Source organism: Grammomys surdaster, unplaced genomic scaffold, assembly GCF_004785775.1.
Source record: "Grammomys surdaster isolate TR1022 unplaced genomic scaffold, NIH_TR_1.0 167, whole genome shotgun sequence".
Taxonomy (NCBI): Eukaryota; Metazoa; Chordata; class Mammalia; order Rodentia; family Muridae; genus Grammomys; species Grammomys surdaster.
The window spans coordinates 6,485,718-6,510,341 of NW_021604615.1; the positions used below are offsets into that span (position 1 = coordinate 6,485,718).

A 24,624-nucleotide genomic window follows, 5' to 3' on the forward strand; every position below is an offset into this window, starting at 1 on the left:
CCTCCCTCCCTCCCTCCCTCCCTCCCTCCCTCCCTCCCTCTGAGTTTCTGTGAAGTCTTAGCTGCCAACACTATATACGTACTGTTTTAGATCTGAGGTGGAAGGGGACCCTTGTTTGCTAAGGAGTGTGACAGGCACTCAAAATCGCCTTTATATTGAGTCCCAGCATCCTGAGAGTAGGAGGCTCTATGTTAAAGTCGTTTTGTTCTAGACGGTCTGATGTTCCTGTTTGTGTTGCTGACTGACACTGGTTGTGCACAACTCCCCCACCCCTGTGCTTGAAGCAGAGGCTTCTCTGACCAGTTCTGCTTGCTTGCTGTAGCTAGGTGTCATTCTTGACTGCAGCTCCACTTGGGTCTGTCTGGTCTCATTTGAGGAACCTGGTCAGAGGCTGTTGACCCTCCTCACAAGACTCCTGGAACTCCATGTGATGTGCCACAGCCCCAGTCAGGTGGCCAGTGTTGTGTGCTTGCAGCATAAAGACTTACCCAGGGAACTGTAGTGAGGAAAAGTCTTACAGTGTAGTAAGCCTGGGTTAGAGCGATAAAGGAGGTCAGAAAATTGTGTCCTGCTAGCAAAGTTCTGGGTTGGATTAGTTCTTAGCAACTATGCCAGGTAGTTAGGCTTCTGTTTGTCCTGCTGTTCTTTTGATTGAGACAATGTTACAGTTTGCTCAGAAGTACTACATCTGGGGCCACAGGTGACCAGGCACCTTCATGCCAGTTCACAGGATCACCTTGATGGTGACAGCCTGTCAGATAGACACTGGATAGTTGATACCACATTTTTCCTGTTTCGTGCATTTGTATAAGAGCTAAGCCTGACACTGCATTTGGATACCATTAATAACCATGAAATAAGGACTATGCCTAGGCAGAGCGCTTCAGAGGAATGGAAGAAGCTATGGCAGCAAGTGTCGTCTAGGCCAGGTTGTAGAGTCTTTGAAGATCTGACCGTGTGCTTAGCGATGGCTTGTGGAGCCAGGATTACAGGTTCTACTACACCTGGATAGAAGGACCGTCATGGCAGGGGATGGGCAGTCACACGTTCCTGCAGCAGATGTGGACCTCTGGTCTACATGGTGACAGTGGTGTACTCCTGTGTACTGTGAAAGCCAACCTCCCTGCCAGCCTGCAGTGTTAGCTTCTTGGTGAAACCCAGTGTGGGTTCAGGCTGTGCATTTTGTCCTAGACACCTCATGGCTCTGGGCGCAGTTTCCATGTGTCACTGACTGGTTTATGAGAGGTGTTTCAGGGAAGGTCCCGGGCCTCTTTCCTGGTTGCTTTGGCAGGAACGCTCTGTGAATTAAAGGACGTATGCTTTTTTGTTGTTTGGATTGCTGTTTGGGGAAGTAGTCTGTTCTGCTCCTTGGAAAAGCAGGCCTGTCTGAATGGTCTCAGGCTGAGAGTGTGCCTTCTGGTTTGTCTCATCTCATTATTGGGTTTCCTGAGGAGGAGGATAGCAGTAGGTTCACTGGATTCTGACGTCATGCTGAAGCCCATTGGCAGGCAGATGCTCCGGAGCAGCCAGTCAGGTGCTCCGTGGTATCTGGGTAGGAGAGCTATATAATCCTGGAATAACAGGAAGCTTCCCATATTTCACATCCTGTTGTTCTGGGGTTTGTGACTTTCTGCCTTGCCATAATGAAGGTTAGTGGACATTTGTGTATGTGTTTCTTGGGGAGTATGCTGTAGCTTGAATTTTCCAGGCACACTGAGAGCTGAAGTACAGATCACCACTGTAGCATTTTATAACTAAGGGAGCTTCATATTTGCATGAGGAAACAGGCCTAGACAGGACAATCTTTTTATTCTTTAACAAGATATAACTTAACCCATATGTGACCCTTAAAAAATCGGAACAGGGAGGTGAGCTTAGACAGAGTTCCCATTTGGGCTGGCTTTCTGTCAGGCACAGACAGATGTTACAGCCCAGGAATCAACTTGTAGCCATAAAGGTTCTGAGGGCTCTGCCGGGAGGGTCAGAGGAAGTCTGTCCCGAGGAGACCAGTGGGGCTTGACACAGTCACTGTTTAGCTTTTAAGGTTTGTGCTTTGGTTTGTTCTTGGGAACTTTCAGCAACCTTCTTTTTTGAACTGTTTTGACACTTGGACTCTTTGTTGGGCTACATCTGACTCTCTGGATGGGTGGTCCACAGATCCACGCAGTCCTGGCCCAGTAGACATTAACTAGGCAGTGTGAGGTGTGTGGTCCGGTCAGCCTCTTTGGGCTTGATGTTCTAGGGTGGAATGCACACATCAACACTGGCCATGAAGTTTTCCCTGTGAGAAGTGTACTTGGGGGATTTCTGCGAGCTCAGTGTGGCTCAGGCACGGTCCTTCAGGAAGGAAGATGAGTAAGGCCCAGCAGGAAGGGGGTAGGGTGTGGGAAGGCAGGAAGGGGGCGGAGGAGGGAGTTCCTGGCACTGAGAAAGGCTAAAGAAGGAGTCGAGGAGGGCAGAGGTGCAGTGCTAGCCATAGGTGCTTATCTCAGAGCAGAGAATCAAGATAGCTCCAGTTTGCTTCAAGACAGAAACTATATGGTATACATTTTGGCATCTAAGCTTTTCTTTCTTTAATTTGCACCAGAGAGGTTTTCCTAGGATACAGTATTAGATGATTTGGTTACCAAAATTATTTGTATAAGAAACGTGAGGGTTTTAGCATATCTGCAAGCAGGCCCTAGCGCGCACACACGCCTTAAAACAAAAGCCAGATGTGTTTAACTAGGTAATCTTTTGTACGTTATCTCTCCTAGGTTTAGGTTGGTGATACATTCACATAGCACACAAATGCACACACACTGGTACACATACACATATGTCCACACACATTTGGTTTTCAGATGACTTAGGCTAGCTCATGTGTCTTCTCTCCTGCCTTAATCTTGTGGTGTCACTGATTCGGGGTCAGAGTGGTTAGGTAGCCCTAGGTCAGAGTGGGGTTGCCTACAGTCTGGGTTCTTTAGAACTCTGTACAGAGGCCGCTACCCTGTCTCTCTTCTGGGATCCACTTTATGTCCCACCCATTCCCTGTCGTCTCTGTGCTTTCCTGTGTCTGCATATGCCTTGTGTGCAATGGGGTGAATTTAGCATACTTCCCTTTCATGCTAGAAGAGAACGTCTTCCATGTCCACAGGCTTTTGTAGTCTAAGGAGAGAGGGTTACAAGCCACCCTGAGCCTTTACTGGGTGCCTTTAACTGTTGGCTTCTGGCTCATACCCTAGTTTTCACCTCACCTGGATAGAAAAGGGGGCACAGTTAGGTTTGGTGCTCTTCCAAGGGCTTGATGCCCCATAAGGAAATGCCTCACAAGGGAATTCCAATGGACTCCTTTCCTAGAGAGCCACTCTCAGGCTGTGCTGTCTCTTGGGTTTTTCAGACCGTGCTGCTGACCATGTGAAACCACTTATTGTTGGGAGAGTTTTGTTTATTCTGTGATAGCATAAAACTCAGTACTAGTTTTCTTGTTTTATTTTCTTCTTTCAGACTTTTGATGCAAATGATTTGTATCAGGGGCAGAACTTTAACAAGGTCCTCAGCTCCTTGGTGACACTAAATAAAGTGACAGCAGGTAAGACTCTTTTAAATGTCTTCAAAGTGAGGATGTGAAGGCTCATGTCTTTAGTTTTCTGTCCTCAAGGTAAAATGAGCATTACTGCATTGAGAGAGAAACTGCTTGGGCTGCACCTTCTGCTGCTGGTGCTCTGTGCTTCTGGGGTTGTGAGCGCTGGGGCAGCACTTCTGGTGCAGGGAGCCTTCAGCACAGTGACTGGGAGCCAGTCCTCAGCACGCTGCCCTTCACCTGAGCCCTGCATTTCCTGCCTCCTGATTTAGAGAAGGAGTGGGGGCTGTTGGTTCAGAACACTGGGGTGTGCCACTGCTGGGGTGTGACTGTGTCTTTACTGGTACACCGTTAAGATTTAGAGGATGTGTTCGATTCACACTCTTCACCACTCACAGTGTTGGTGTCTCAGTCAGGGTTTCTATTTCTGCACAAGCATCATGATCAAGAAGCATGTTGGGGAGGAAAGGGTTCATTCAGCTTACACTTCCACATTGCTGTTCATCACCAAAGGAAGTCAGGACAAGAACTCAAGCAGTCAGGAAGCAGGAGCTGATGCAGAGGCCATGGAGGGATGTTACTTACTGGCTTGCTTTCCCTGCCTTGCTCAGCTTACTTTCTTATAGAACCCAAGACTACCAGCCCAGGGATGGCACCACCCACAATGGGCCCTCCACCCTTGATCACTAACTGAGAAAATGCCTTACAGCTGGATCTCATGGAGGCATTTCCTCAAGGGAGGCTCCTTTCTTTGATAACTCCAGCTTGTGTCAAGTTGACACAGAGAACCATACAGTACAGTTGGTTTCCAAACTCCTTGTTCAGTGTGGCCTTGAGTCCCACAGTGACATTTGGTCCGTGGTGGGCTGTTCTGTGGAGCATGCTCTGGTGGGTTTTGCCAGCTACTTCTGTGTGTGCTGTCTGCAGAGAGCACTACCTTATCATTCTATGACGTGTGGCTGTTCATCCCTGCCTCAGTGCTGTGGCATGTGTGGCATGTGATCTTGGAGAAGGGCACGTGTACTCCGTGCTGGAGACTTAAGTGCCTGGCAGTTCCTCGTTGAGCAGTTACTGTTTTTCCAGTTGAAGGGACTGTTTACAAACATCTATAGAATGGTTTGCAAACTGTTGAGAATTACACTAGAGAACCAATAAGTTACTCATCTCCAGATTGTCCCTGGAGAGGTAATTGGGGAATGAATGCATCATTTATGGAGCAGAAGAATCTGCTCTTTGTTACATGTAAATGGCCTGCTTTGTTGTGGACTTCTGGTGTGTCCCTCCATACTGGCCCAGTTTTAGAGCCAGTGTGTGTTTAAGGCACATGGTATGGGGGTCTTCAGCACTTTTTCTGTGTGTACCACCTTTTCAGACATTGGACTAGGAAGTGATTCTGTGTGTGCTCGGCCCTCGTCACATCGGATAAAGTCGTTTGATTCCCTGGGATCCCAGTCTTCACACAGTAGGACTTCAAAATTGCTTCAGAGCCAGTACCGAAGCTTGGTAAGTAAGATGTTTTAGTATTTGATTGAAAGGCATTTGGGACATGAGGGGTCTGCAGAAGTACTGGGAGAGTGCTTGGGCCCATGCAGAATGTGGAGCACCTTGGTCTCCTGGTTTTGCAGGGTGGCTCCTGATGTGTGTGGTGATGTGTGCTTTTCGCTGGATTCCCTAGGATACTGAGCCAAGTGCTTTTGGACACTTGTTTATTTGGGTTTATCTTGAAGGCTGCAGCTGCTCATCTAGAGAGGTGAATGCTTTGACATCCAGCCCTCAGGTAATTGCTCGCTGTGCACATGAGTATGAGAATAAACAGCACAGTTATGCATAAGCCTGGCCACACAGAGAGGGCATGATGCAGGAGCCTGCTGCCGGGGGAACAGGGCAGGACCCAGGGAGTGGAGCAGGCTCTACACTGAGGATGCACAGCACTCAGAAACTCTCAGGGCTGTGTTCAGTTGTATCCTTATGTCTCTTTGTTTTTAACATTCCTGTGAAACCACCCAAACTTAGTGTTTGTGATGAACCACAACTCAGTCTAGTGAACTCCTTAAGACTCCCATTAGCAAACCTACAACTTCCTTTTTGAGTTAAGTTAGAGCACACGCTGAGGTCCTGTTCCCTTTGGAAGGATTTGCTCATCAGACTCACAGCAGGAGTGCTTCCAGTCTCACTGGAGACTCTGGGGAGTCAGGATGCCGTCCCACTGGCTGGAAAGACTCATGGTGGGGGCACCTGCTAATGCCTGCAATTCCCTTAGAGCAGGAGACTGAAGGCAGCTCTTTCTTTGCCTAAAGCCTGCCCCCTAAGTCAGCCCTCAGTGAGCTCTGGCTGCCCTGGGCCTGAGAATGGAGATGGCCCTTCCCTTTTCCCCTCCCCCTTGGAGGAGGAGAATTTGTGAGTAAAATCTGGAGTGAGGTGGTGGGGAGGCTCTCCGAGGCGGGTGTCTAGGGGAGGTTGCAGGCCCTGTCCCAGTGTTGCTGGTGGGGATGGCAGCCCTTGTTCCCCAAGAGGAAATGGGAAACTTCGCAGAAGAAGAAAACTCACAATTGCCATGGTGAAAGGGACAACAGGTATTTCTTACTTAGAGTCTAAGTGTGGATTTCTGACATATTCCTCTTATGTTTTTAAAAGCCAGTTTACTACTGTGCAGGTTACTCTTGCCATGGGCTGTACATGTGCCAGGAGCTTCGGATGAGGGTTTTCTCACGTGTGACACACACTCATGCTTTGTCTGTTGAACTCTACTGATGCTGTCAAGTGTCTGGGTCTGAGTGTTTATCCACTGATAGCCAAGTATGGCTGTAGTCCTCAGTGTGGCTCTCAGCACTGGCGGGGTTAGTGTGAGTATCCCTCCGATGGCCCTCATCTCCGGGAGGAATGACTAGGTTGTAATAGTATTTCCCCCTTTCTTGGAGCTGGGGACCCTAGACACTGGTGTTTTCCTGACACTGCTCTGGTACCAGTCTCCAAGTTGACAGAGCCTTCTCACATGGTTTTATTAGTACAGCATCCGTGGAAGATGCTCAGACTGCTTCAGTGTATTAGATTTCAGCCTCCTGGGCCATTTTCTAAACCACTGGGACATCTGAGAGTGAAATGCTCTTTCTGCTGGGTTAGCTTCCTTTCCTCTGGAGGTGCTCATCGTGGATCATCCATCAAGCACCCTTTTCTGAATGGAATGAAGTCTGCTGTGCAGTGGGGGACATCTGTTTTGTCTTTGACACTGTGGCAAGGGTTCCTGAGTGGTCCTGTGCCAGTCTGCTCTCTGAGTGGGTAGAGGGCCAGAAAATACCAGTGTGCCCAGTACTCCTGGCTAGTCTTCACAGATGCCAGTGGGCTGTGGTGACTGGGCATCCTTTCAGCCTTGGCTCATCCCAAGATGCAGGTAAAATGAGCCCACAGTGCAGTACTGTATCTGGTCCCTAGAGATATAGGTACAGATTTTACTTATTGACTCTGTTTCTGTAGCAGTGGGGAGAGGTTGGTCTAGGGGTTTGTCTTTTTGGTAGCTTGATGGTAGATTTATACTTTCCAGCCTCTCCCAGATCCTCACCAAGCTGGGTGGAGAAGAGAGAACACACACACGCACGCACGCACGCATGCACGCGCATACACACTCGCTAGCCAGCCCTTCTCTGTTCAGAGACCTGGAAGTGCTGTCTCTGAGCATCTCACCATCCAGGATGTGAGGTGGTGTTTTCCTGTTCCTGTTTCTGGAATAAATGCTTGTTAGAATCTGAAAAGGGTTATTTGTACCAATGGGCATGTTGCTTGGTGTAAGCTTGTAGTACTTTTTTGGAGATGAGTTTAGAAATATCTGTTAAAGTTTGAATGTTTTTATGAATGTCCCAGTACTAGAATTTAACATAAAGACTTGTTTATATTTGCAATGAAAAATGGATGTATGAATATTTTTAATGGAGCCTTTTGTAAGAGATGAGAGACACTGTGTGGCGTACATAAACAAGCATTGGGAATAACCTAAAAATCAGTGACTCAGTTGTACAGTGTGGCTTTACATAGTTGGAAGCACGTCCACGGTATAGAGATTAGTTTTCAAGGTAGAGAAAGGCACAGTGCAGGGTGGAGGTGGGGAGTGGGGCGGGGGTGGGGGGAGAGGGGGAGTGAGAGCGCGTATGCGTGCACGAGAGCGAGCAAGCCGAGTACAGGGTACCTGTGTGTCTGCCTGCCTGTAGGAGTGGAGTCTAGAGTTCCTTCTCGCCTGGACTGTAATCTGACAGGAGTCAAGGTGCACAGGGAGCTTTAAGCTTCTTAAAGACACTTTCCTGCTGTTTGTTTATTTTTGAGGCAGGGTCTTACTTTGTAGTGCTGGCTGGCTGGAACTCACCTTGTAGATCAGGCTGGCCTGGAACTCAGAATCACCTGCCTGTCTCTGCTCTTCCTCTGCCTTGTGCTGGGGTTAAAGACATGCACCACCATGCCTGGTGCTTTCCTGCTGTTGGAATTTGGAGCATTTATATAAATGTGTTGGCCATCTTTATGACAGGTAAGTGTAACTTTTCTCAGAAAATAGACCATACTTCATGGAAATTTCTCCCACTCCTCCCCACCTGTCTTCTAGGACATGACTGATAACACCAACAGCCAACTGGTAGTACGAGCCAAGTTTAACTTCCAGCAGACCAATGAAGATGAGCTCTCCTTCTCGAAGGGCGACGTCATCCATGTCACTCGAGTGGAGGAAGGAGGCTGGTGGGAGGGCACACACAATGGCAGGACTGGTTGGTTCCCCAGCAACTATGTGCGAGAGATCAAGCCGAGTGGTGAGTGGCTAAACCTGATTCTGGGAGGAGCCAAAGGATGTGAATGCTCTACTCTTGAGTGCCTGTTCTCCATTACGTGCAGAGAAGGCGTCTGGTCTTCAGTGAACGAGCTTCATCCTCTCCTGTACCTTGGGATGCTGGATAAAGGCCCATAATTATAAACTGGCTTTGCATTAGATCATGACATTTCCCTAATGTTTTCCTAAGAAAGACCTCTTAGGTCTCTTAATTGTTGTCTCTTGCTTTTTGAGACAGAGTCTATGGACATGATGTCCAGGTAATCTTGGAACTCCCGAGCTCAAGTGATTCTCCTGCCTCAGCCTTCTGAGTCGCCAGGTTCACAGGTGTGTGCCCCTGCAGCCACCCATGTGCTTGTTGTGTTGTCACCAGTCTGTGTTCTGTTATAATCGATGCTCCCAATGGCCTGAGCCAGGCTGTGTTTTATTACTGCCATTGATTGTGTTTTTTTTTACACCAGTTAGTTACAAGTGGGTAATTTCTGCCAATTTGTTTCCTATGAAAATGTGTTGATTTTCCCGTTTGCTGTTATTGACACTTTGTTCATGACAAGTCTTTCAGAGGTGAATAGCAGCTTTCAGCCCACTTTCAGTGCTGCTGAGCTGTGATTGGTGGCTTGGAGTTGAGAGCGCTCTGAGGCTAATGTTTAATGCTTGCGTGTCATCGTGTGAGGCTGGGAAAGTCCTGGAGCTGAGCGACTTGGGCCAGCAGCGTGAGTTTCTCTGTTCATGAGACTCAGTCGTGTTCTTCCTGATACGGCATCCTGGTTATTCTCTCGTGCTGGATCACTGCTTGTGTCAAGAAGAAGCCTGGGAAAGATGGCTACTCATTTTCAAGGGGCGTACCACATGTGTGTGTGCCTGCGCATGCGTGCGATCTTGCTTTCTTGTTGCCCTTGGTTAAGATTGTCTTTTTAAAATGCAAAACAAGTAAAAAGATGTTCTAGGCAGGGCCTTTGGGGGAGAGTCCCTCATGCTGTAAGCAGGGTCCCTTGGGCGTAGAGAGCTGCTCAGGAGAGGCAGTTGTTCATGCTGGCTTGTCTAAGGCATGTGGCTGTTTCTGCAGTCTCTAGTTTGAATTGCTGTAGTAGGAGTATCTCGTGACATTTTTACTTCTCAGATACTTCTCCTTGCAGAATTTGTAGTTCACCTAGCACAAGAAATGCCACTAGATGGGCATGGAGGTCCCAGAGTCCTTTTCACGTGACTTCTGGAAATAATTCAAATAGATATAAACTTCATGTTGTTTCTTGGCGGCATGCATAGAGTGTGCCTTGCATGTGGGGTTGCTGCTGCACTTTGGGTGTGGAGTGTGGGGAAAGAGGAAGCTTCAGGAAGGGCCAGTGCTGTGTGTGAAGGCCAGTTCCTTCAGGCCACTCTCAGTCCTATGCTTATGTCTTATTCCTGAGTTGGTGTTTCTGTTCCAGTTTCAAGTGTGCCCAGGCTACCCTGGCGTCAGAGATGTACGTTGGGTGCTGGGGATGTGCTCAGTGCTGGAGCACATACCTAACTTGTGTGTGTGGCTGCCGGGTGTGATCCACAGCACACCCTCTTCAGGAGTACTGTCTTCAGAGAGGCAAGTTGAAGTCATAGTTTTTGTGCCAAATTGAGACCTACAGGTTTTTTTTTTTTTAACCTTTTTTCCCCTTTATTGGATATTTTCTTTATTTACATTTCAAATGTTATCCCCTTTTTAGGTCTCCCCTCTGGAACCCCCCCATCTCATCCCCCCTCCACCTGCCTCTATGAGAGTGCTCCCCCACCCATCCACCCGCTCCTGCCTTCCAGCCCTGGTATTCTCCCACACTGGGGCATCTAACCCCTTAGGCCCAAGGGCCTCTCCTCCCACTGATGTCCAACAAGGCCATCCTCTGCCACATATGTGGCCAGAGCCATGGGTTCCTCCATGTGTACTCTTTGGTCGGTGGTTCAGTCCCTGGGTTCTCCAGTCTTGCATATTACTGTTATCCTGAATGTCCTCTACTTGACAGTGAGATAGGAAAGTGGCCTCTCTTGGGAATAGCTCCCGCTTGCAGTAGTCTCTTAGTATGAGTTGATTGTAAGAAAAGTTAAACCAGTCTGATTCTAAATACTGGTCGTTCAGGCTGAATGGTGTGAAAACACATTATAAAAAACATCTTAACAATGTCTTTGTAGCCAACAATTGAGTCCTAGAATTAGACAGTCACAGTTTGGTATTGTATTTTCCAATAGTTTATTTGGTGTTGTAATTGTGGGATTGGATTCCTTTTGTAATTTATAGTTGGTGCTTAGTGTTCTGAGCACAAAGCTGCCGATTTGAAAGCACCCTGCCTGAAGCCTGTGAGCGCCACTCCTCACTGAACAAAAGCCCTGGTCCAGTTTCTTGGCTGTACCTTTGTCTTTTGCATCTCATTTTGGTTTGACTTACAGCTTTTGTGCAAACAAAAAAAGCCAAAGGCTGCTTCTGAAAGAAGTTTTCTCCCTCCCTCCTCAGCTGTTCTGCCTTTCTGGAAAAGGATGACAGGACTGTCTCCCTCTTGTGGTGAGACAGCCCACGCCTGGCTTGTTTTCAGTAGTTTCTTTTTGAACACAGACCATGACCAAAAGTAACTTGGGGAGTAAAGGACTATTGTGTTCCGTATCCTAACCATAAAGGCAGGCTCTCAAACAGGCAGGGACCTGGAGGCAAGAACTGAAGCAGAGGCCATGGATGGAGAGCTGCTTACTCAGTGGATGGAAGCAGTTTCTTTAATGAGAATTTTTCTTTCAGATGGCCTTAGCTTGTGTCAAGTTGACAAACTTCCCAGCACAGGCCCATCAGGAGTCTGTAAGAATCTGTAACTGGCAAGCTATACTGTATGTAGCTTCTGGTATGTACAGTGCATAGTTGGTATAAAGGAGCAGAGTTGTTACGCAGCTTTTATGTGTACCATTTTTGGATATGTAATATGTACAGATTTCTATTGTGTTTTATCCACACAAGCAGTGTGTGTGATTAGCACACACATATATCCCTCAGTTCAAGGGAGATGGGAGGAGGAGGCAGCAGGTTCTGGGGGCCAGTGGTACTGGGTTTACTGTTGCCAAGTGAATGTCGAGGCACAGGTCAGGTGTTGTCAGTATGATTCTGTGCTTGTGGCCACAGATGACTATCCTAGGGGCTGGTCTGGGCTGCTGAGAGCAGACCTCGATGGTCAGATGCTCACCGGGACCTGTGTTACATGGAGCGTCCTGCTTGCTCAGTGCTCTCAGGTGATTGCGTCCATACGAGGTGTATGCTCAGTGCTTCTTCCTCGCAGTCTCTGGGCCAGCTAATAGAAACATCAAGGCTGCTTTTCATGATTGTTGTCATCAAAAGGTCCTGTTTTGCTTACTGTACCAGGTCCAGGATGACTCTGCCCCTTCTCTGACCAGGAGTACTGTGATCTCTACCCTTTGGGCCTGTCCGTCCCTGTCCTTTCAAACATACATCTGTGCTGATATTGAGTGTGCGGACACTTCTGTGTTTGGAGTGAGCAGTGGCTCTTGGGTCCTCTGGCTGTAGACCTGCTTGCTTCTAGCAGAGGCTCTGTGAGGTCTCTCTGGCTCATGGCCTTTGAGAGCTGATAGGAAAATGTGTTAGGACACATGGTCACAGAGTTCCTGTCCACCCTGTTCTCTGTAGCAGTCCTCAGAGGGAGAGGACAGCTGACCTACTCTTGCTGGTTCTTGTTCATTAACATTATAGCCTGAAACTTGATTGTGAAAAACTTTCTCTTAGTTCTTGTAGTAAATACTGAATTTTATTGACTAGGGTGTTGCCTTCTGAGGTTTAAATAAAAGAAGAGAGAAGAGAATTTAGAAAATCTTCGCTTTGACATTGCCTTTGTAAGCTGTGCTGGGCCATGGACTCATGGGTGTGCTTTCTTCAAGGGTTAAGGTCTGCCTGTGGAAGGGATGGGTCTCAGGCAGAAGTACTAGGGTTCCACTTGGTTTACTTACACTTAGGAAATGATTCGTTCTCTGGGGTGATTTTCCATTTTATAACCAGAGCTTCTTCAACCAGAAGGAGACTTTCTGCTTTGTCATTTCTTTCAACTGTCTGAGAAAACATGACATTGAGGTACTGCAAGACCATGTAGGCAGGCCGTCCCATGGTGGGCCCAGCGTTAAGGCTCGTGAGTTCTCTTTGGGCATTTTGGGTTACTCTTGTGGTTGAAAACATACTGGGGTGCCAGACAGGCAGTTGGCTTTAGGACCTGTAGCCGGGGAACGTTGGGCATGGAAATCGTCTTGAGAGCCTGGTGCTATGAGATGGTAGGGGAGGAAGTGTGGGCAGAGAATAAGAGAGCCATGGAGACTGGACAGGTACTACCTCACACTCAGAGGGATAGTATCCCTCTGCTCAGTGACCAGAACTGACACAGCAGGATTATTACAGGGGAGCAATAATCCATGTGTCTGGGGTGAAAATGTGCCAGTGTCTCCTCCCATCCTGACCTGGAGAGTCAGTGATGGTGAGATGGACCCACAGAGTCTCAGCTACCTCTCAGAGCCAACAACAGGCAGACTGTCTGCCACAGACCATCAGCCCTGAGACCAGTAGATCCACCCCCTTTTTTTCCCCCAATAGGTAAACTCCCCCATCCCAGAGAGCAAATAAGGGCCATGCACATGGAAGCCCTGCTCAATACAGACAGATGGACGACACAGAACACTGCTGCTTACATGCCTTCTCTCAGTATAGTGGGATTCTGGATGGTATGAGGTGGCAGCATCCTAAGCATAGACCACTTACAGGCGTGCTGCAAGCCCAGGCAGAGTCTTCCCCTCATGTGTCTGCACACATGTTGGTTGTTAGAAGCCTGTCACCTGCCACTGTTTTAGCATGTGGAATTCCCAGAGCTCTGGGTCTTGGTGTTTTGAGTCCCTTATATACCTGCTAACATTTCTCTACTTCTGTTTGGAGAACATTTTATATTTATGACCCTGTGAGGCTGTAGGTATAGCTGAACTCTTCCTGGCACTGCCAAGTGTAATTTCTCATATGCTTCCACCCCAGCCTGGGAGAAGGGGGAGGGTGAAAAGTGCAGTAACGGAGCCCATGGCTCTGTGATCTTGTATCCCCAGTGTGAGGAAGTGGCCTGCTCCTCAGTGGCTGTGTGAGGCCCTTCTGTCACCTTCTCGGGTTGGTTTTTAGGTGAGGCTTTGGCGTGTAGGCCTGGTGTGATTGTTACCTTGGCTTCGACCAATAAAGTGTCCTTCTATTTTTTTAATTGCAGAGAAGCCTGTGTCACCCAAATCAGGGACCTTGAAGAGCCCTCCCAAAGGGTTCGATACGACTGCCATCAACAAGAGCTATTACAATGTGGTGAGTAACTGCAGACAGCATCTCACGTGTCCTAGAACAAGAAGGCATGTACTGCACACACACAGGTCTGCTGTCTTGTCACAGTCTGGTGTTATGACTATTGAGTGTTTAAAAGTAAGGTTTTAAAAGGTGTAGTGCATGATTTAAAATCCTTACATACTTCAGGGGCCAGTAGGACTGGTTGGAGTGGATTAGATATCTTTTGGTTTTATAGGTTCTGGTTTGTTTCATTTTTTTGCTCTTGTATTTCTTGAGATTACTGTGTCTATCAATGTACATGAAGTTAGAGGCATCACCTAGACCAGTGGTTCTCAGTTTGTGAGTTGTGACTTTCACAGGGGTCACCTAAGGCCATTGGAAAACACAGATATTTACATTACAATTCATAACAATAGCAAATTACAGTTATGAAGTAGTAACAAAATGGTGTTATGGTTGGATCACTACAACACGATGAGGCACTTTGTTAAATGGTTGAGAATCACTGCTCTAGAGTCTAAACAGTAGATGGGTGTTAGTTATAATGTGGTGCCCATTGACTCTCCTGCCCTGGTCTTGCCGGCCTTCAGCTGCCTGGGCTGAACTCTGACATGTGATAAGTGCTGTCAGCTCTTGGGTCAGGTCCCTGTGGTGTGCACTCAAGCTAGCTGAGGTGCTGATGGCGTGTGTGGGGCAGTGAGAGGGGTACATGTTCTGATGTGGTGTGTGGGGCAGTGGAAGGGGTACATGTTCTGGCTCTAATTGTCCTTGCTGCTCAGCCATGGAGTGGTTGGGAGACGAGCAGTGACTCGACGTGCAGTATGATGTTGATACTGTAGTGTTGGCCATGCGATGTGAGGAGAGTCTGTGATGAGCCTTTGGGTACCTGCTGAAGTCCTGTCGAGGTCTCCATGCTACCAGGCAGTACGTTTAGAACAGAATGCATGGCAGATTCTGTTTGCAGGCAGGTATCCTGGTCGTTTCTGAGGATGCTCATGAGATCCTAGTCCAGTGACCGGGTCATGCAGTTTTACAAGAGGCATGCTTGTGACAAGACCTACTTGCTCTGAACTTGATGTCTCCTGACAGTGAGACTCCTGGCTCCACCCATAGCACGACAGGCATCTTTCCCATTAGGATTCAGGAAGGACTTGGATGTCCTACTCTGAAACCCTTCCCAGTCTAGGATGTGTCCTCACTCATCACTTAGCACGCTTCCCTTCCGAGCACATTGTGTTGCTGAAGGAAGTAACTGTGATGTCTAGTGTGGAGGGAACGCAGGGTGACTTTCCCTGTGTACTTATGTAGACTGAGTGACTGTAATCTACCAATGTCCGAAGCAGACACGGAAGCTGCAACACTCTTGTGTTTTCTTTTGTGTTCCTGAGTGGCATTGGCCTTATCCTCTGCTCCCTGCAGCCTCTTGAGTGGTGGTCCAAAGAAGAAAGAGAGGCTGGTGCAGGCACTGCCAGCCCAGGTCTTGCGTCATCTGATCGTTTGCCTTTTACTTTGATCAAGATTTCTTTTATAGTCCACATCTCTAGTTACTTTTCTGTTCCTTTGACAAGACACTATGACCAAGACAACTTACAGAGGGAACTCATCGCTGGGTTCACAGTCGCAGAGGGCTACAGGCTGGGATCATCATGTGAGGAGCATGGTGGAGGAGCCAGGCAGGCATGGCACTGGAGCAGCAGCCGAGCTTACTCCTTGATCCTCAAGAAGGAAAGAGGGAGGGGGGAGTGGGGGAGGGGGAAGGCTCACACTAACTGGCATGGCCTTTTGGAACCTCAAAGCCTGCCTGCCCACCTACCTTCTTCAACAAGGCCATGCCTCCTAATCCAAACTGAGGAATGAGCATTCAGGCATGAGACCGTGGAGGACGTTCTCATCCCATGACCTTGGGAGTCTGACAGGTGAGCTTGGAGAAGCCTGCAGCATGAGTCACTGGCTCTCCTGGGAGTGCCTCACTTCTTGTGTCCTAGCCACAGTTTCTGGGGAAGTTGGACACCTGCTAGCTCCTCCAACACACTTCTTCATGCTGTTTCTGTGTAATTGCTTGTGTTATGTGGGCCAGGATGACACAGGCTGCAGTTTCAGGAGGCAGCAGGAGCCCAGCATGGTGAGTGAGGGAGGGAGTGAGCTAACCTAACCCCGGGGAATGCCAGAGACCTCCTGACTTAAAAAGTCCCTCAAAGAGAAGTCTCGAGTGATAGTGTTGGTGGCTGGGTGTGTTAGGTGATGGGTAGGCAGCGTTTCTTACTACCTAGCTCAGAATTGTCATAACCCAGAAGAGTCCTTTGTGTAAGAAGAAGCAGGGAGGCTAGGTGTCTTGCTATAGACAGTAAGCTGCTTAGCCAGGGCTGGAGTGCAGCTCTGCCTGAGTCCACATAACTAGTGCCTGACTGCACAGTACAGTGTGTGTGACTCACAGGGGGCATGAGTGTGGGCAGCAGTGTGTGCCCCTGAACACTGCTCTTCTGACATGGATTCTCTGGACCCACTTTTGTCTGGTAAATCTTTTTTTTAAATGTTATTTTCCTTATTTAAAATAATTTATTTTTATTTTATGTGCACTTTTTTTTTTTTTTTTTTTGCCTGCATGTATGTCTGTGTGAGGGTGTCGGATTCCCTTGAACCAGAGTTACAGACAATTGTGATGGGTGGTGGGAATTGAACCCAGGTCCTCTGGAAGGGCAGCCAGTGCTGTAATCTCTGAGCTGCATCTCTCAGCCCTTTATCTGGTCAAACTTTATCATGTCTCTTCCAAACTTAGTAGAGTCCTGAGTTAGGAATACTGTAGAAAAACTATTTGCTTTAAAAGGTAGATATTAAGGCACATTTGTCTGTCAATTAAGTAGGTTCTAGATGTCAGGAGGTTATTAAAGGCAAGAAAATTCTGTGGACACATGAGCCCCTGAGTTTGGATCCCTAACGTCCATGAGGAAGCCAGGTGAGTGCCAGGGAGGGGAGACAGTGGCTCTCCAGAGCTCACTAATGAGCTGGCTCCCTGGATGAATCTGTGAGTTCCAGGTTCCTTCCAAATCTCAAAAACCTAAAATGGAAAGTGCTTGAGGAAAACTCACATAGGAGTACACATACATACCCACACAAACACACAAAAGTCGGAACTCCATGGAGGTATGTGGTACGGGTGACGTGTAGGATAGATGAGGTATTTCACTTGCCCTTGGATGTAAACTAGGCTTGTATTGTGAACGTCCAGGTTTAGTTTACCTTTGGGAGGGTCTTAGGGCAACGACCTAATGCCTTGTGTTCTTATATGCCAGTCAGATATTTTATACATGTTTAATTCTTTACAGTGCTGAGGATGGAGTCCAGGGCCTCACACAGGCTAGGAAGCATTCTTGTCCCTGAGCTACACATACCTCCAGCCCTGTAGATGAGTTATTTTTAAAGGACACACAAGACATCTCAAGTCTGAGATGCCAAGTGTTCCTTTAACTGCCTCCCATGAAACCAGCGCCTGTGTCTGCACAGTGTGGGAGTTGGTTTCTTTCAAGGCGGAAGGTCTTAGGGACGTTTGTGTGGCTGCCGAGGGTGCCCGCCCTCCTGGGTGGCACTGTGTATGACTGGACAGCTCTGTGTCTCGTGACTCAAAGCCAGCCATGCCGCCTGGGGTTTTTCCTTTGGCCTTCTTCAGCACTGTGGGTCACAAAGTCTGCATCTCCTTGAACACTGCTATGTTCTGGGTTCCCAGGCATGGTATGATGGAGCTGTGTCCACTGGGGTGAGGTCCATGGGGTCCTGCAGCAGCCAGCATGTGCCTGAGGCGCAGAGAGGAGGAAAGGTGAGGCTAGTGACTGGCAGACTCAGGCCAGGTAGGGTGATGAGGCTACCTAGGTCAAAGAGCACAGAAGCCCCCTGGGCGAGGGCGAGGGCGAGGGCGAGGGCGAGGGCGAGGGCGAGGGCGAGGGCGAGGGTGAGGGTTTGGTGGCACTGTTGTAGGCAGGTGAGTGGGTGTGTGGCTCTGTGTTCCTGTGCAGACACCAGTGTATCTTGTCTGTCTTCTGGGGAGTGTCGAAGACTCAGTAGGTGTCTGCAAGTAGTATGTGGTACTGCTGGTCAGCAGTTGGAGTGGAGCAGCATGGTGCGCTTGCTTCTGTGGGGCCGTGGGTAGTTTGGTGGCATTCCCTTGGGAAGCCTTGGTGTGCGTCTTCACAGCTGTGCTCAGGCTGTGGCTGAGGAAGGCGCAGTGTCCTGGGGTCTCTTGAAGTGCTCTTCCTCTGCTCTTCACCTTGGGAGGATGTTAGGATTTGAGGGTGGGTCCTGCTCATGTCTCCACCCTGAGTGGCAGCATTGTCACGGAGCTTCCCTTACACATCCTGGGACGATCCTTTTCTCTTCAGACCTGACGCTGCTGGTGGCTGCTCTCTTGATTTGTCGCTTTTTGAGAACTGTGTCTGGTTTACGTGACTGTCTCTGGAGCGGTATCTGCAGTCAGTGTGCTTCTGTCCCCAGGCCTTTGACACTTGGGTTCAGTGAGTATGTCATAGCAGGACATTGTCAATTTGGGTGCACCATCTAGATTTCCCCACAAAGGAATGAACTCCCTGCATGGTCCCTCCCCCTCCTGGCTGTCTCCCAGCTGTTTCCATGAATAAGTCCATTCAGGAGGAAGCCGGAGTTGGGCATCTGTTGGAGACAGAGCCTGTGGTGTTTCATCTTGGGGCTGCGTGTATGAGCTGCTTGTGATGCTTCATCTACTTAGGGCTCCTTAGCGTTTACAGAGACAGCACTGAACTAACGAGCAGCTCAAGTGTTTAAACTCAGATCATCAGAATCACGGTCAGAAAATGAAGTGTTGTCATCTTGACACCCCTTGCAGTCTGATGAGTTACGAGGCATGTGTGGGCTTTGTGAAGCAGCAAGCACACGCATTCAGAAAGTGCTCAGAAGGCACACACTGTGTGACCTAGTTAAAACAGCCCTGACTGTCTAAAGGGTGGGATGGAAAGGGCAGGGAAGAGATTTCCCTCTCTGGTGGGGGTGGGGGGCCCTGTATGTAGATCTCTGATTTCCACCCTTTAGGCTGGAGCTGCCCTATGAGGCTAGTGACAGAGGGACCCACTGTCACTTTTTGGCTCTGCAGTTCACCAGATGTTAAACATGGAAGGAAGTAACTGCTTTGAAAAGGAGACTTTGTGTGTATGTATGGGAGTGGGTTGGGGAGGTGTCCTAGGTCTTAATTTCAGGGATGTGGGCTACCAGGGGCTATGTTCCTATTTCTTACTCCCAGCTACCCCCATCTCTACCCCCTGTCACCCCCCTCCCATTTATTTGGAAACAGCATATGCTGTTTGCCTATTGCTACTCATGTTGGCTTTGAACTTGCCGTAGAGGTAGGGCAATCCTTAAATTTGTGATTATCCTGCTGTAGCCTCCTAAGTGGCTGAGACGACAGGTATGTGCATCAGGCCCAAGTAAAGGACATGTTCTCCTGGGGTTAAAGAGTACTGTACCCTAAGTTAGCTGCCAAGTGCCAGGACAGGGGTCAGTAGGACAGGGGTCAGTGCTATAGGTCTTGGCCTTCAGGAGATCCATCTCTTCTGCCCTGCCTGGTCAGGTGCCTGTGGTGTTGGCGGATTCCGGTGGGAAGCATTCGTTTAAGTTCATCTGTTTGGAACTGTGTTTGTCTGGAAATTTTAGGAGTTAGTAGTTTTTGCTGAATTTGTTTTACTAACACGCTATTTGGAACTTTTAAAATTTGAGTTAGTTTCTACTTACTCTGCTATCCTTGAGATGAATAAATGTCTAAAGATTTTTTGCTTTCATAGGCCTTTTATCTTCAATGCATGTTGTGTGGGGGATGATCCAGGACATCACACTGTCTGATGAAAGTCTCTGTTTCCCATACATTTATTTCAGTGTTTTAGATCCAGTCAAGAATAAAGTTCATATATTAAATTGGGATATGTCTTACATCCAGGTTAAGTGTCCATCACCTCAGTGCTTGGGACCAGAACTTAATCAGATTCTGGAGTTTGGGGGATATTTGCATAGACGTCACTGGTTTAAACATTCGTAAACTCAAACTCTGAAATGGTCCAAAGTGTAACCCTCACAGCATCATGGTAGTCTCAGAAAGTCTCATACTCTTGACCACTCTGGGTGTGGGCTGTTTGCTTAGGGATGCTCTGCTGCATACAACAAGGACGGGTAGGTCTCATCTAGTTCACTGAGCTTCAGCAAGTGTGCTGACCCAGGTAGCCGTGTGCCCAAGGTAGAATTCAGAGCCCGTCTGTCCCCCGCTCTTGTCTGCCTGTCATTGTAGCTTAGTTTCCTGTTCTTAGACTAGCTGGGTGATTTTTGTGCATTGTACTTGGTGGTGGCTTTTTCTGCACCATACAGCTTTTAGAGACACACATCGCCCATAGGTGCTTTGAGATTGTCTACAGTCTGTCCTTTGTAATTTAAGTTGACCTTGCCTTGCTTGTTCAAGGATGGAATGCGCTTTCACAAAATCTAGGGATGCCTGTTGCCAGTAAGACAGAAGTCAGATCTCTGGCCTTCATAGTTCGTCACCTAGGGTTAGTGGTTAATAACCGCAAAAGAGTAATGCCAGTAAGTGCGTTAGTATTCCACACTGGCAACAAACTGACTCGCTCCAGCTTATAACCGGTGTCAGATGCCTCTTGCTGTGTGAGTGACAGTCCATTACTCACCGCAGGTGCTACAGAACATCCTGGAAACAGAACATGAGTATTCGAAGGAGCTGCAGTCTGTGCTGTCCACCTACCTGCGGCCCCTGCAGACCAGCGAGAAGTAAGTGGGACAGAATGTGTAAGTAAGTGGGACTGCCTGCTGGCTGGTCCCCCTCAGTGTGTGTCTGCAGAGGGAGGAGGTGAGGTAGTGGGTGGAGGTCAGGGTGCCTGCTTGCTGCAGGTACAGCGTTGCGTTGTTCATCAGACTGGGCCCTCCCTCAGTAGCGCTTTGTGGTAGGAAGTCAGGACTGAAGTCAGACCGCTGACAGTCTTCTACTTTGATTTTTCTTGGCCTTAGGTTGAGTTCAACAAACACTTCATATTTAATGGGAAATCTGGAGGAAATATCTTCCTTCCAGCAAGTGCTTGTACAGTCCCTGGAAGAATGTACGAAGTAAGTAAACGGCTGAGAGCTTACAAATACATAAGCGTTTAGTTGGTATCGAAAGTGTCAAGTTTAACATAATTTTAGAATTAACAATTCTGAAGATAAAAGCTAGTTCTTTTTTTCTTTAGGTAGTTTTGTAGTGGAAGCTGTGAATTAGGCTGGTTGGGTTTTATGACACGGTTTTTAGCTTGGGAAAGACTTGAGGAGAGCAAGAGTTTAGCTGATGGTGGAAGAGGGCACAGCATGGCTGGTCAGGGGACAGGGGTGACCGACCGGCTGACCAACTGACAGGCTGGCTGGTGGCTGAACCGTTTACATAACGTGTGCTGTGGAGGGTGGCTTTTTCCGGTGTGGTCTTCAGGTTTTCTGTTAATCTGGCCTGCAGGTAGCCGTGTATGGTAGCCGTGTATGGTAGCCGTGGATGGTAGCCGTGTATGGTAGCCGTGGATGGTAGCCGTGGATGGTAGCCGTGGATGGTAGCCGTGTATGGTAGCCGTGTATGGTAGCCGTGTATGGTAGCCGTGTATGGTAGCATGCCTGGGCTAGTAGAAGTGACCATAGGTTACTTTCCATATAAGCCCTTTACTTACTGAGTTCCTAACATGTGCCTGGCAGTCGTAGGTTTATTCATTCATTAACTCCCTTAAAGGATTACCTGAGAGAGAGGTGCGATTTAAGATAAAAACTGGGGACAGAGTAGTGGACTAGAATGCAAAGCAGTGGCCTGGCTCCCTCTCCACAGTGAGAAGTGGCCACTGATTCTGAGATGACGCACCCCGCCTCCTCCCAGGGTCTCTAGAGCTGCTTCTAACTCAGTTTTGGTGGTTGAGTGTTCTCAGAATGTGTTTGGCCGTCTGTAAGCTCTCCGCTAACACGTTTCTGTTGACAGGATGCCTTTCTTAGGACTCACTGTAGTCCCGCTAGATGATGTAAAGAGTGTCCCCCGTTCAATCCCAGTGACACTGATAAGGGAGTGTTAACTGTGGCTTATTAATTTGCTTCTATAAAAAAATGTGTTCTGGGGCCAGAGGTGACTAGGTGGATAAAGCTGCTTGCCACCAAGTGAGAGGACTTGAGTTCTGTCCCAGCACCTGCCTACACAAGAGACCTCTGGTCTCTCCACAGGGCTGTGGTGTGTGCACAGACACATATGTGTACACAAGTGTAAATATTTTTAAATAAATTCTGAGAATCTTCATTGTGTCTTAAAAGGTTTCAAATAAAATGTACAGAAGTTTAGAATTTCCTTGCATTTTATTATGAAAAAACAACAATTTGTTAAAATAAAACCTCACAAATTGTTCACTTTGGGGATAACGGGGATGTTATTGAACTAAATACTCAGTGTGGTGATGACTCGTGTCTCCTAATAGTAAAAGCTATCCCAGCACACCAGCTCTTGTTCGTTGTGGAGTACAGACTGCTGCTGTGTGTTTGCCTAAATTTTGAGACCAGGGCCTGGAGTTGATAACATTGCCTGTTCTTGCTGAGGACCTAGGCTGTTCCTAGCACCCACATAGCAGCTCACAACCATCTGTAACCCCAGTTCCAGGGGGTCCAACTCCTATTTTTTGGCCTCCACAGGCAGCCATGAGGTACACAGGCATATATGCCAGCAAAACACCCATACATATAAAATGTTAAAAAAAAGAGAAAATGGTGACAAGATCTTGATAAGGTACCAGGCCAGAGCTAAGTCTGTAGTCCAGGCTACCTTCGTGTCTTTTGTGAGTGGGATCATAAGTGTGTAGCATCAGGTTACAGAACTCAGGGTGCTCCTACTGTAGGAAACCAAGGCAGAGATTTGGGGTGAGGCTCCAAGCCCAGTTTTGAGCTGCTTTTGTCTTGAAGCAGGGTGTCACGTCTGCTGCTGGCCTGGCCTAAGGCAGAGTGGCAGTAGAGACAGCTTCTTGGAAGAGACACAGCTGGAGTCTGGCGTTGGAGTTTTAGAGCCAGCCCTCCCCCAGCCTGTTTGTTGAGTTGAGTCTGTGCTGTCTCAGACCCTCTGTATGGCTGAGGCTGTGGTTCACACTCCTGCAGTCTCCTAGTCCTCGCCTCACTTAGGAAGTCCTAGGGAAGCATGGCTGCCTGCCGGCTAGCCTGGGAGGGCCTATGCTGCTTGTGCTACCTCTGCCTGCAGGCTGGTCACTACTGGGTGCCACCTCTGCTCCTAGACTTTGTCTGCAGGAAGTGTCTCTTGAACCAGGAGCTTCCCACCTGTTTCTTTCCTCCTTGTCTTTCTCTTATCAGGCAGGTATCTGGTCATCGAGTCAGTTGAAGGCAGAGAGTGAATGAATTTTGAGAGATCTAATGAGTTGCATAAATAAAACTCAGGTTATTGTTTTAGGTTTTTATTTTGTTAAAAAAAATCTATATTTTATTTGTGTGTGAGTGTTTTGCTTGCATGTATGTGTGTGTTCTAGGTGTGTGCCTGGTGTCAGCAGAGGTCAGAAGAGGGCATTGGAGTCTGTGAAACTGGAATTACAGAGGTTTGTGAGCCTCCATGTGGGTACTGGGAACCAAACCTTCCCAGGCACATCTCTGGATGGTTCTGTGGTACAGCCCAACCTCCTCCAAATAGCTGATGGGTGCCTAATGAAAGACTACAAACATGCTCTGCTCTCCCCCATCCACACAAAGAGCTAGGGCCTGTCTGAGAGCAGAAGGTTGGCTTAAAATACACTGTCTCCCTCCCTTCTTGCAGGAAAGACAATTAAGATATCCACATATTAATCCATCCATCCATCTATTCACCCATCCACCCATCCACCCATCCACCCATCCACCCATCCACCCATCCACCCATCCACCCATCCACCCATCCACCCATCTATCCATCCATCCTGAGGCTGGAGAAATGACTCAGTAGTTAATAGTTAAGAGCACTTGTTGCTTCTGTAATGGGTCTGGGTTTGGTTCCTGAGGGAAAACCAGAGCAAAGATAATATCCTCACTGTGGCAGGCCCAGCCTTCTTCCCAGGGCCCATATGCCTCCTTTCTGGTTGGCCCTGTTGTCTTCCTCTGTTTGACTGTTTCTAAAGGGGTGTGTATTCTGGGCAGGCAAACAGCAGGGGTCTGGGTTCCAGTGTTGCTATGTTGAGTCTGTGTAGCACTGACAGCTTTGGGTGGTGGTTGCTAGAGTCTGACGTGAGATGCCGTGCTGTCTGGGTTAGGGATTACCCATGAACTACTTCCTGTATGGACACTGGCATCTGCCTTGGCCATTTTGGCCAGTTATTTTGGTTATTTCTTTGATTTGCCTGTGCTTGTGTCTTTTCCATTTTGGACCTTTGGTGTGGTGCACAGCATTATGTACCTTGGTCGTGTACGCTGCTTTCTATTCTGGATTCCTGGGACTCCATTCTCCTACTGTCTGCTGTCTGTTTTCTTGTCACTGCTTTGTGTTGTGTTTTATTTGCACTGCAGGGGATTGATCTCAGAGCCTTAACTGTGCCTAATACATGCTCTGCTCATCGCCTGACTCCCAGCCCTGGGTCACAAATCCTCCCCTGAAGTCCTCAGTTGTCTTAGGCTTTAGATACAGTATCCTTGTTACTTTTCTCAGGAGCAAGTTATAACTCAGATAATTTGATGCTTTCTGAACATAGTCTAGTCTGTCTTCTTTTTAGCCTTGTGCCATTTTGTTAGCTTTTGCTCTTTTCTTGTCTTTTCTCTTTTCTTTTCTTCTCTTTTCTTTTCTCTTCTTTTCTTCCTCCCTCCTTCCTTCCCTCCCTTCCTCTCTCCCTTCCTCTCTCTCTCTCTCTCTCTCTTTCTCTCTCTCTCCCTTTCTTTCTTTCTTTCTTTCTTTCTTTCTTTCTTTCTTTCTTTCTTTCT

General features: G+C 48.1%; 1 protein-coding gene across 4 annotated transcripts in view; it reads left to right on the forward strand.

The window, feature by feature from the left end:
* Arhgef7 (Rho guanine nucleotide exchange factor 7) overlaps positions 1–24,624 on the forward strand; it is a 109,680-nt gene that overhangs the window by 53,082 nt on the left and 31,974 nt on the right. For 3 of the 4 annotated variants that reach the window (XM_028766387.1, XM_028766385.1, XM_028766384.1), the window contains exons 3-8: positions 3,487–3,571; positions 4,935–5,065; positions 8,148–8,349; positions 13,610–13,698; positions 20,369–20,463; positions 20,701–20,796. In XM_028766387.1, the coding sequence (XP_028622220.1) occupies positions 3,487–3,571; positions 4,935–5,065; positions 8,148–8,349; positions 13,610–13,698; positions 20,369–20,463; positions 20,701–20,796 (698 nt within the window). Of the gene's footprint in view, positions 1–1,584; positions 1,650–3,486; positions 3,572–4,934; positions 5,066–8,147; positions 8,350–13,609; positions 13,699–20,368; positions 20,464–20,700; positions 20,797–24,624 lie in introns of those variants that run through there. The other variant, XM_028766386.1, reaches the window with a different exon arrangement.